The sequence below is a fragment of the Watersipora subatra genome, chromosome 9 (genome assembly GCF_963576615.1).
Source record: "Watersipora subatra chromosome 9, tzWatSuba1.1, whole genome shotgun sequence".
In the NCBI taxonomy this organism is placed as follows: Eukaryota; Metazoa; Bryozoa; class Gymnolaemata; order Cheilostomatida; family Watersiporidae; genus Watersipora; species Watersipora subatra.
The window spans coordinates 11124839-11137471 of NC_088716.1; the positions used below are offsets into that span (position 1 = coordinate 11124839).

Consider the following 12633-nt stretch of genomic DNA (forward strand, 5'->3'; position numbering starts at 1 on the left):
ACGTGTACAACCCAGTTAGTAGTACATCTCTATCATTTCAGTATTCGTCGCTCTCTCTTTCACGGAAGGAAGCAAAGCTTGTCATTTACATATGAAAAACTCTCTGAACAAGAAGGTGGCATTTTAGTCATAGGTTTGCAATTTTAATTTACCTCTGCTTTCTTGATCCCTTTAAGAAGTTGATGGTCGCTTCTGCCTAGCTTACGCGTTACCTTCGTTTGGCCGCGTACAGTTGTTGCTGACAAGTTGTCGCTGTTGTACGCTGTCGCGTACAGTTGTGGCCCTACTGCTATAATACGTATATGTAGTAAAGACTGGCTGTCTTCAAAAGCAGAATGCAAAGCAGAAGAACTTCAGTAAGGATCTGATAGCTTAAATAGAAATAGCCCTCTTATTATTGTGACTATATAGAATGCACTTTCTGATCATTCTCAGATTGATAAATATCGTTGCAGGTTTTCCTCGCTCACCACTTCAGGTGCTTAAATATTGTTGTCATTTGGATTCGCTCGTGTTGTTATTGATTTCCCTAGTGCTTGTTTCTATCAACTAGTATGTGCGTTTAATTTATAACGTTTAACATAAATTAATGGCTCTCACAAGGTCTTTTGTAGACTTGGGGAGAGACTGGATGCTTATTTAAATAAGTAGTTTTTATAATATTTATGCCTTGCATTTCACAAAAATTCTAGTTTTGTTATTGTCTTCGTTTTTGTTTTACATAAAAATGGATGGAAATCAAACTATTTTGTGGTAATATTGCGATCAGGCCTGCCAACTCTCACGCATTGGGCGGGAGACTCACGCAACCACACCAAAGAAAAAAATGAAGATGAGTGAGAAATGCATGAGATTTTTGCCCCAATTTCCACAATTTTATATACACTATCATTTATACATCAATTGTCCCAAAACCAAATCTCAAGCGTTGCCCACTCTTGGGTTGGCAGGCCTGATTGCGATGGGTAACTTTTTAATATTTTTCATTCGGTAGTTTTTTAAACCTTATTTTTATTTAAAAACTCTGACTGACTCTAGGGCAAAAATCTAAGATTCAAAAGACATAGTTGAAAATCAAAAGGTATGTGGTGATATTTAAAAAAAACATTGAATAATATATTTGTAATGAGTTAGAAATTTGAATATGGATGTTTAATTACTCCTAATTCAATTGTGTTTTTAGTCCTTCGACATTTCTAACTTAGCCTACTTATTGTATAACTTTACTTCAAACGGTAACTTTATAATTGCTGAGTTGCAAGTTTAGCATCGATTGTATTGTAAATAGTTTTTCTTAAAAAGCTTTTGGGGTTGGCTTTGGTATTCATAACTTTTAAAATGGTGCTGTTAAACGGCTGTTTAAGCTTTTCCATCATATATTGCTAAATGGAAGTCATAATATTAGTTTTAAAATTGTAGAGTCACTTATCTGCTCTTGCTCCAAAGCTGATATAGTAAACAGTGGTACACCATTTTTGTCTATACTTTTGGTTTGGATGGTTTGCTTTTGTGTGTGGTTCTGTAGAGGCAAATGTTTTCATGTTCAATACGAAAGCGTTGCGAGCAGGGACTTTCCGCTGTTGTCTTAATTGAAAATTTAGTACTGTCATAACGAAGGGTGTTTAATCAAAGCGAACTTGTTCTGAGATCCGCAAAGCATATTTCTATGATCATCATTGGTGTTGAGTCGGCTTTATTTTGAAGCTTTTTGTAGTCTGGACAGTTGTATTCTTGATCCAACACTGTGACATAAGTGGAAAGTCCAGTTGCTGCATCACAAATCAAGTGATTAACTACCAGGATAACAGTTGATATCCATTCATCTAAACCAGAGCAGCTCTGTTAAAAATATGGCTGTCATCACCTGATCAGATTTCCCAATTTTCACATTTAAGAGCTATTTATAACGGGCCATACACAGGGATTTTCTGTGTAAAAAAGTCCTTATGATTATCTTTCCCTACGGTCACTGCGAGACCTAAGACTTCTATAGCTACTACAACGTTATAATAGTTGTGGAAATACAAGTTCTCTGTAATGACCTTCATTTTATCAATAGTGGAACTAAACTAAATAAATGTGACTAGAATATATATTTTTAATGCTACAAAGTGCTATTGATTGTATTAAAATATCAAATAAACAAATTGCTTGTGTAACAAACTGTATAATTGATAGTATGCTAATTGTAATAACTAGCCATGGTCCAATCTGAAGTATGCTTTGAACTTTACTCACTCATTTTTGACACCAATACTAAATATTACTGGCTCTTGGTTAGTCTATGAGAGATAATTTTTAGTCATCATTGCTATCTAAATCCGATTAGCTTGTATCTAATAGTACCTTCAACCACTTTTATGACTTCAGCAAAGGCTTTACTTGTAACAGATGTCTCCGCAAAATGCTGCATTAGTATTGGAATCATCTTTGAGCCTTCCTCTATTGAATACAACATTTACCGTGTACGTAATCTATAACTTTGAATTTGTGTGTTTTCACATAACCTTCAACAATTGCTCATCGTGTACCTCCTGTCAGCAATGGATGTTTCTTTTTCACCTGAACATGAGAGGTGCACATATGGAATTCAAACACACCCTAAATGTCAGCCAAGTTTTACAAGTACCTACAACGAATGTCAACAATTATGACTGAATGCCAAATTTTAGGATAGCTGGCGTTTGTTCTACAAATGTCAAAATTCTTTCGAAAATGTGTTGAGATTCGTTTTAGGCTGTTTCCATATTTATTTGTGGCAGTTATATCAGTATGTTATATCTCTCATGAAAGCTTGCAGTAGTTGGCAATTATTCCATTCGCTAATCAGCATAAAAAGTTGTCTTTAATGTACTGTAAAACATTGGGTCATTGTTTTTGGTTGTTCCTACAGTTAAATTACAAATGTCAACCTTAAAAGCTGTTCAAACACTGATGATTTTTGTCAGTTTCAAAAAGCAAGTTTCTGCGAAGTCTTTAGTGAATTTTTATTGCAGGTTGAAACTCTGGGTGAACCATGGGGGGAAAGAAGAAGGCTTTGTCATCTGCTAAAGCCTCTTCTATTGCTGAACAGCAGGTGAGAAATAAGGAATTCAGTTGACCACACTGATTTGGCAAACTTCACTTATTATCTATCATGTTTAGCCTTATTCTCACCCAGTCTCATTAGTGTTAGTATTCCTGAGCTAGTATTCTGAATGCATTAATTTACCTGCTAGTTTGGTATCATGCTAGTTTTGTAACCTGCTAGTTTTGTCACCTGCTAGTTTTGTCACCGGTTAGTTTTGTCACCGGCGAGTTTTGTCACTTGCCATTTTTGTCACCGACTAGTTATATTACCTGCTAGTTCTGTCACCAACTAGTTGTGTCACTTGCTAGTTCTGTCACCTACTAGCTTTTGTTATTATATTTGCAGTATATGTAGTCCCACGATTAAACATGAGCGAAGCGAGTGTGTTTGGGAGCGTTATCATAAATGCATATGTGCACACAACTCCCGAAAAGTATCCACAAACAGCCATACCCAAACCCTTGTACCAAAATCCCATCAAAAAATTTAACAATTTTTCTTTTCAGTCTTTTAAGTATAATAATGATACAAAACACCTATACACCTATTTAAATATGTTACCAAGTCTTTGAAAATCGTCGACAATATCCTAAAACTTACCCATCTGATCGGATGATACATAACTAGAAAGATTCATTTGGCCTAAAGTCGCCATTAAAACCTGACAAGACTTTTTAATCAAAATTAAAACTGGCCAACAAAACGCCCATTAAGCCGTGTGACAGATAGTAGAAAAACGTGCACAGTTCACCTGTTTATGGCCGCAATTACCGCTGGAATATCGTTTGTTGCTTTCTCTCGAGTTCAAAACATTAATGACTTACTCGTTAACAACTTTGTTAGGGAGCGCATCACTCGATTAGCTATCAATGACCAAAGCCTACAACGTAAGAGAGGAGACTAGACTGCGCGACCTTTAACAGAACACTGCACTTATCTAACAGAACTATTTCTATTATTTTCTATATGAACTTTTTTTAAACACTTTATTATGTCTCCTCATCTATATTTCTATTATTATATATTTCCTTTGTTATTAGTTTGTATACAAAATACTTTACATATACTTATACATGGCCTACATATAAATCTATTTACAACATTATTCTATATCATATACCATTATTCCATTTCTATTACCTTATATACAACTTTACATTCCCTATATATTTTCCATTCACAATATTCCCAGCATTTTTTTATACTTACACTTCTAAAATAGAACATTTTCACCTTTATATATCTATTTATATTATACTACCAAATACAACTGTAATATCAACAATTAACCAATTACTCATATAGTACCTGGTTTCAACCCAACTACGTACCTCCAAAATAAATTTAGTTGCACCTTTTTGGAGTCGTGCTCCCTCAAATTTATTTTATATATCACCTCGAACAACTCTCATTTACACTATACTCTGTCAATTTCTGCTGACAACTACTTCAATAACCAGCAATACCCTTTCTTTTTTCCATTATCATTTTTGTTGTGGGCTGTATGACAGGGGAATTTCTAGTGATTATAATTATAGGAGGAAAATGCTGAGTTTTCTGTTATTAATCTATAAGAACAACAATGCTATGATGCAATTGTCCAGGACACTAAAGGAGTGTGTTGTTGTATGCTGTGATATTTTGAATGTTTTGTCATAACGAGCAGATTGATGAGGCTGTGAGAATATTTACTGTGTCTTTGGCATCATATATCACTGGTAATTGTCATACTTTTGGTCAAAACATTGAAATCAAGAACAAGTCAGCACTTTTTGTGCATTCATTTTTCTACAAAAAAATTCAGTGCGGGAAATTTCTTTGTAAATAACTTTCACAAAGTTCAGAAGGTTAATAATTAAGTTTTGCCCGTTGCTCATATACCTGGTTTCAACCCAACTACCTCCAAAATAAATTTAGTTGCACCTTTTTGGAGTCGTGCTCCCTCAAATTTATTTTATATATCACTGTTTTTTGCCCTATGTGTTCAATTCTATTAAGTATTGATATTTTGTTGTCTATTTGTCTAATTACAAGCTATTCTATAGCTTGTAATTACTGTCTTTTACTTTAATGTAGCCCCCTTTAGTAATTGGCACTCGCAGAAAGAGGCAGGTGAGTCAGCGAATGAAGGAATGGATGGAGGACAGGCAGGCAAAGAAAAGGCATGTCGACAAAGGGACACCTGCTGTAACTACCACCTGTGTTGTATCTCTAACAGGTCAGGACATGTTATTAAACAGAAAATATGATTAAAATATGTGATTGCAATGCTGGTTGTTTTTTATGTCAAATAGATAGATATTAATTTTATTTATAGCGGGCAATGCTGTCTAGAGCAAATTGGACCATGAAACAGAAAATATAGTGAAATCCCTACTTACGAAAAACTATGTACTGTATATATAATCTCAAGTTACGAAATGTCTTTTGGCAAAGGTTTCGCTTCGACTTAGCGAAGATATTTCTAGATACAAAAGACCTTTCGTATTTTTGACCTGTTTGCTTCCCATGAGTACAACTTTCAACTCATTTTAGTTATCATATACCACATACAGAGTGAAACAACTGAAGTTTCTAGCAATTCAAGTTGTGTGCTTTCTGTATGACAGTTATTCAGTTCTCGTCAATGCTCATGAATCATTTAACTTATGTCTTTAAAAATAATTACTGCGAGTGATACAAACCCACAATGCAACACCGACCTTTTCTGACCTCCATTTTCCTGCTCCCCGCCTTCTTCGCTTAGCTTCGTCTAGACAGTCGATGTCAAAGGTCAACAAACAAACATACCATTCATAGTTTTTATTTGTTATTTCTCTGTTCTTTTTCCATGTATTCTTTTCTATTTATTAGGAGGTAATATAATTCTAACATGTACTTTTTACACGTTTTAACCATTGAACATATTTATTATTTATACAAATGTTGTGTCCGAGTTTTGGGGGAGTTTGGAACTAATTGAGGCATTCAAATGGTAAAATAGGTTTCTACTTGCAAAATTTTCTACTTACGAAACAAATTAATTTTGTAATTAGATGCTCCATACACTCTAAAACTCTTTAGAAACATTTAAACTAGACCAAAAATTTGCTTGAGAAAGGTTCTTTAAAATACAGACTAGATTGTCAGACACAAGTTCCTTAGTGCTTGTTCTTAAAATCAGATTAAATTCCAGTTACCAACCTCATCAGAGACATCACCTGTTCTTGCATATATTCCATCCTTTGCTACAGCAGGTGTGGGGACGGATGTATTAGTAGATATTCACATACAGCATGTAATATTTTTTAAACAATTTCCGCTGATGAAGATTAGAATCTCGCTGAAGGTGTATTATTGCCACCTTTGTCTCAACACCATGACTTGACAGTTAGCAGAGCGCAAAGCTCACTGGTTTGGAGTTATGCGCTCCATTCAGTACATCACCATAACTCCATATACTATATCTCTGTTTAGACACTATCATACTCATGATTGATATGCTGTTTTTATGTCGTTATGGTTGGTGTGAATTTAATAAATGTTAGTTTTCGTTGGTATGTCATGTCTGTACTAATAATTTTCTGCCAGGAGTGGTTCAGGTAAAAAATTATACGCATTGATTCACACTTATTTTGAGAGGTTTTTTGCTGGAGATATTAGGGTTTGTACCTCATATAAGCTTTAAATGTTATCCTTTTGATGCTAATCTGATCCCAGAAGCCGTTTTTGTTGCTTGGAGTTGTCAGTCCTTCAACTAAATAAACGATGCAAGTCAAATGTATGTTGATAATTTATTTTAGCGACAGATCGAGTGGAGCAAATCAGTGACAAAAGCAGGCAAGTAGAAGAGCCAGTGGTCAAGGAGGCTAGTCAATTACCTGATGACACTGAGCAAACAGCTATTGATGCAGGCTCATCAGTGTTTGAGGGGGTGGCAGGAAATAATGAAGTGGGGCAACAAGCTGATGAGGTTGAGCCTGAAGTCAATATAACATATTTAGACGCTAACGGGGTGGAGCCAGAGATAGCTGATGTGGTGCCAGAAGCGTATGAGACAGTGGTAGGAGCCGAACCAGTAGACGTGGAAACAGAACCATTAGCTAAGGAGGTAGAGAGACCAGGCGGTGAGGCGGGGATAAGAGCGGATGAGGCGGGAATAGCTGACTCCGAGGTGGTAGCAGAAACGGAAGCAGTTGACTCAACGCTAAATGTGGAGAGTAATGAGGAGCCAGTTGTTGAGGAAGGAGGTTTGGCATCAGAAAAGCATGATGAGACTAGCCTTACACTCTCAGTGCCTGTAGACACCATTGCCTCATGTTCGCAAGATAGAGATAGAGGGCTGGGAGAGTGTGCGCCCCGCTATGATGAAGAAAATGAGACTGTGAAGGATCAGGCCTTGCAGCTTTATGAATCTGTTGCACCACTTGCTGTAACTTCCAATGACACATTGCCTGAGCAGCCATGCCCTGACACACACCTGCTTACTGACCAATCAGGTGACTTCTGAAGCAACCTCATTTATTTTATATCTTAATTCAAGCAAACCTGGCAAATGTCTTACAGTGCTGGTGCGTACATTAATATATGGTCAACCCTCATTAAAAGCGACCCCCATTAGTTCAGTATGTCGGATATGACTAGCAAATTTAGGCTTATCAGCTGCAATATAAGTATTGTTACATTCAAACGATTGATAATCGGTTTATAATGATATTAGTAAGATTTTGGATAATATTAAACGCAAGAAACACTTGTCTATCAGAGCTGTTTATGTGAATCACTCGCAAGAGTGAAATGGGCTTTTTTCAATCATATTGTTTGTGTACTAATGGCTTTCATGATGGTTAAATATAGTTTTACATGATTTATATACTAGAAACCCCAACCTAAGTTTGAAACTTATAATAACTTATTTAATATTTGGCAAAACAAAAAGGTTGTAATACTTTGCATGAATGAAAATTTTTGCAAATAAATTGCCATTACATGAGTTGTCTAACTTTTATTGCTGTTTTGAGAAATTTATGCGGCTTACAACTTTTTTAGTTTTTAAATATTTTAAAGTTTAGTATCGTGTATAGTATACAGTGCAATGTGTGTAAGCCTTTTTAATGTGGTTTTTTCTGTACATTTATGCTTATATATGGACATATCGGTTAAACCGGACCACCCACCACCCCTATTAATCCATTTTAATGAGGTTCGACTGTACTCTTAGTTCTAAGCAATTGCTGAAAAGCAATTTACTGTGATTGCTCTGTCCAGCCTTTTTTCTACCAAAAGAAAGAATTTGTAAGACATTAGAAATTAGGTCTAACAATTGTTTGCTTCAAGGTGCTTAATTCTGAATGATGTTGCTTGTTTTAAATAGCTATTCTCGATATTACATATTGGGTCAGCATGACAAAACTTGATGGATTTTTGATTATCAACTCTGTGTCAATCTTGATGATTACCTTACCCGGTCAAAAACTCACTGTGTTCATGTTGTTTTGTTACAGCCGGCAGACCAGAGACTTGCGTTGTTGATGAATTTGGCTCAGTAATTGTCTACTCAATAAATGAGCAAGAAGGCTCTATTGATCAATCATGCGTGTTGGAAGAACAAGCAAGCCAATCAGATACCGTAAACCACATGACTGACCAATCAGAAACCTTGATTAAGATCTCTAGCCATTCAGAGTCACTAGAACAAATTTCTGGCCAGGAACCACAACTAGAAAGACTTGATAGCCAAACAGAACTGTTAGCTCATATTACTAACCAATCACACTCTTTAGAATCTCTTGACCAATCACGTTCCATGGTACAGTTGTCGGACCAATCAAGCACCATAGAGCAACTCTCTAACCAAACACATTCAGTGATACAGCTTCCTAGTCCATCTCAAGAGGACGTGCAGTTTTCTGGCCAGTCGCACTCGATAGCACAACTGCATGAACAGTCAGATTCTATAGAGGGTCAGGTAGATGTGGCAGCACAATCACAACTCTTAGGGGAACTTATGAACTCGAACGCAGAAAAGACAACAGACGAACCGAAAGATTCCACTAGGAAATCTCCCATAGATGGTGAGGTGGGTATATTCAGTAATGTACTCAACAGGCTTTGTGATCATCAATTTTCCTTTTTATGCAAAAAATTACTGGCATGATCGATGTTTTCTTTATCAACTTGGTGTTGATCCGGATGTGCTGGTGGTCTACAAGGAGGCTGCATCTGAGACTTCTCATCAATTTTCAGATGAAAGGTCTCAGAAAATCTGGAGTCTCTCATTTTCAGAGAGATTTTCAGAGTTGTTAAAATCGGAACCAACTTTGAAACCTCTGTTTTCAGAAGTTTTTGTAGGTTGTTGTTACCCTAGTTTATTCTGTCGGTCGTTCATATAATCCTGCTAAGGTTGAAAACGCACTCTGCTCACAAGCAGTTGTTATCCATCACAGCGGTGCCATCATGTAACTCCTTATCATTATATACCTTATGTAGTTACAAGGTCAATGTTTGAGGTAGCGATGTTGGAGAAGGGTGGGGATACATTCCATTTTGGCTGTTTGATCCAAGTATGCATGCTAATGTTTTTTACACAATACACAAAATCAATTAGTCTTCACCTATACCTTTGCTGGTTGCATATGAGCCAATAGTAACTGTGCAAACTGTTGTTGTAACAGTAGTAACCAACGGTAGTCAATAGTAACTGCAACTAAGCTGATTTTGGATCAGCCAACAGTAAATGTGCAAACCGTTGTAGTAACCATAGTAACAATAGTAATCAACAGGAGTCAATAGTAAATGTGCAAATTTGCAAATCTAATAGATTTCGGCAATGAAATGAGATTTTCTTGGAAGATAAACTGCAGAAGAACAATGTAAAATAGGTTTAACCAATCAGAATCGAGGATGATTACTGATACAAGTTACTCGTGTCTTGATAGCTTCCTGTTTTTAATTAAAAATTTTGCGTCATTCAAGTTCGTTTCAATCAAATCACAATTTTCTGGCTTTTCATTATATGCTATATTTTTCTCTTTTATCACCTAATAATGCACTTGCTGTTCAGGTTCAAATTCTGCTGTCGAGCAATGACTCGGTGACTCAAGCCCTTCTCGAGTCTTTCATGGCAGACAATGCGAGTGAGCTGGATGAGATAAAATCACCAGAGCCGTTGCCCACTGAGCACCACATCGCTCCCAATGTTAAGTTAACAGAAACAGTTCAGGTAAGCAAGGGCTCAGCGCTAACCTTGGATGTTGCTGCTTCTACTGATGAGGTTTCTCTTATTTGTGCTTGATGCTACCGATGTGTAGACTAATTTGCCTGAAAAGGGTCTCTACATGAATTTTTGATTAACTTATCGTGTACCACGGAGCCGTGTAGTGCGGCTCCGTACAGCGTTTGTGCATGGCCATAAGCTGCATGGTATGGCTTTAAAAAGTTTCGTACAAAATGTTTCCGGTTAGTGAGTAGTTACCTAATTAGTCTATCGTATCTGTATATAAACAAAACAATCATCCACTTGGCTTGATTGAACCAGTAAAAACATTTTTACAACCTGAGTTGCTGGCCTGAGTTTCGCTTTGCAAAAACTTCAATTTTTTATCATAATGTTTTTAGTAATTGTTAGTTACCAGCCTACAACTGCCGAGGTTTCTCTAATTGTAAATCGATAGACTTCTAATGATTAGCTCTGAGTAATAGTACTAGTGGTAGTAACTATTTTTGTTTTAAACAATAATAATGATGGTATAAGCTATAGTAATAGCGATACTTCTTCATGACTTATTACTTATTCCGTTATTTGGACTCAGAACGGACTGAAGTTGTTAGTCACGGTAGTAGGGGAAGGAAACGGGAAAAATTTCTGAGCTCATTCTACAACAAATTTGTCGCTTTTTTTAAACGATAACTGTCACCCACAACTTTCATTGTATTTACTAGGTAAATCAGACACGCTGATTCCGACTCTGTACTCAAAATATAGATTGGTCCACTAACTTTCAGAGTAATGAAGGCTTGTTTACAGCGTTTTAATATTGGTCTCAAAAACAACACGATCGGCCCAACAAGCTCCGTCCATAAATACGCGACGTATCCTAGCTTTTTGAGGGCGGAAGTTGGAGATGTTTAGTCCGATTTAGAATAATAGAGATGGGTGTCTTAAAACCCTTAATTATCTAAATTCAGCCTTCAAAATATTCTCAGTCTTTTTTTAAAGGTAGATACGCTATTTAACATTGTATATTTAAAGATGAGCTCAAAAAGCGCGATAACAATGCTAGCTTGTCATAAAATCACGCTTTTTTGAGCTCTTTTTTTTGAGCTTATAAGCTAGAAACAGAAGACTGCGCTTGTCATTGACCTGTGTCACTGCTTGTGTGCAAGTGTGATGAAAATGTGTGAATTGTTTCTCAAGGAGATTACTCTTGATTTAAGTGAAGTTGTCTGACCCTGAATGATTTTTGTGAACTGCCGCTCCCGCACCTACTTAAAAACATCAGAAACTACCTAGCTAGTTTTTGCCATTTCTTACATAAAAGTTTTGAAGCAGTATTTTACTATTTGTGTAGCATTACATCTAGCTTGTGTTTTTCAACTAGCAAATTTGGCTCAAAGGGATTTTTTCTGTGACAACCTCAGCGTTGGATGCTTTGCCTAGTTTACTTGCTGTTAAGGCTGGACTTAACATCTTTTCATTGGCAGTCTCTGATCATTCATCTGGCTATCATCTCTGAACTACGAAAAAAGATAACTTTTTATACTTCAGATATATTAGCGGTTGTGCAGTAATAACTTCATGAATGTCATATGATGTACTTCTGCTAATTTCAGGTAGATGAGAATGGTAAGAAGCACACAGTAGTTTACTTGTCAACTGCTGATATGGAGTCAGGCACTGTAGCCAACCAGAGTGCTCAGCTCAGGCAATTAACCGATAGGAATATGTAAGTATTTTCTACTAACTGATCCATATTGGACTAGCAAAAGAATATTTTGTGCTTTTAATTATTGGAATTGCGGAATATTTTGCTGTTGTGTTCTATAAATACCATGAGACGTGCGCCGCAGGCATTGTTGGACAACATACTCAAATTTCATGCAGGAGGTCAGTGTTGTATTATTAAGAGTTGTCTACCCCATGTTTATATTGCTGTTAACCACACCCACTGTTCTGGAAGTTTCTAAGTGACTCATAATCATTCGTGTCTGACTCATAAAGGACACTTATTAAATGGAACATTCAGACAAGCTGTGTTATTTATCTAACTGTAATAATTTAATAGTCAGTAGCCGAAACCGCGGTAAAAAGGATTGTTTCTGGCTTTCGATGGCAATTGAGTGTTTTTCCAATTATCAAGAGTTTCTGGCCATATTGCTCACAAGCACGCGACTAAAAGGTTGTCCGCACTATATCGCCATATGTCGGTGTTAATCATGCAATACTTCGGTGATCGTCTGTAATAACAGTGTTCACCCTATTACAAACCCAAGTCATGCAGCAACTGTCATGAAAGAAAATATAGGTCGATCATTCTACACTACAATGGCCAATCATCATCGCCGAAGTGGTACATATTGCTTAC

At 36.5% G+C, this 12633-nt stretch overlaps 1 protein-coding gene across 1 annotated transcript in view; it reads left to right on the forward strand.

The window, feature by feature from the left end:
• Window position 1: 1 nt before the first annotated feature.
• The window catches only part of LOC137403941 (uncharacterized), a 33377-nt gene continuing 20745 nt past the window's right edge, over window positions 2–12633 (forward strand). Inside the window, exons 1-7 of the mRNA XM_068090068.1 lie at window positions 2–133; window positions 2997–3076; window positions 5147–5288; window positions 6853–7548; window positions 8554–9128; window positions 10113–10271; window positions 11882–11994. Of these exons, the coding sequence (XP_067946169.1) occupies window positions 3017–3076; window positions 5147–5288; window positions 6853–7548; window positions 8554–9128; window positions 10113–10271; window positions 11882–11994 (1745 nt within the window). The 5' untranslated portion in view covers window positions 2–133; window positions 2997–3016. The remainder of the gene's footprint in view (window positions 134–2996; window positions 3077–5146; window positions 5289–6852; window positions 7549–8553; window positions 9129–10112; window positions 10272–11881; window positions 11995–12633) is intronic.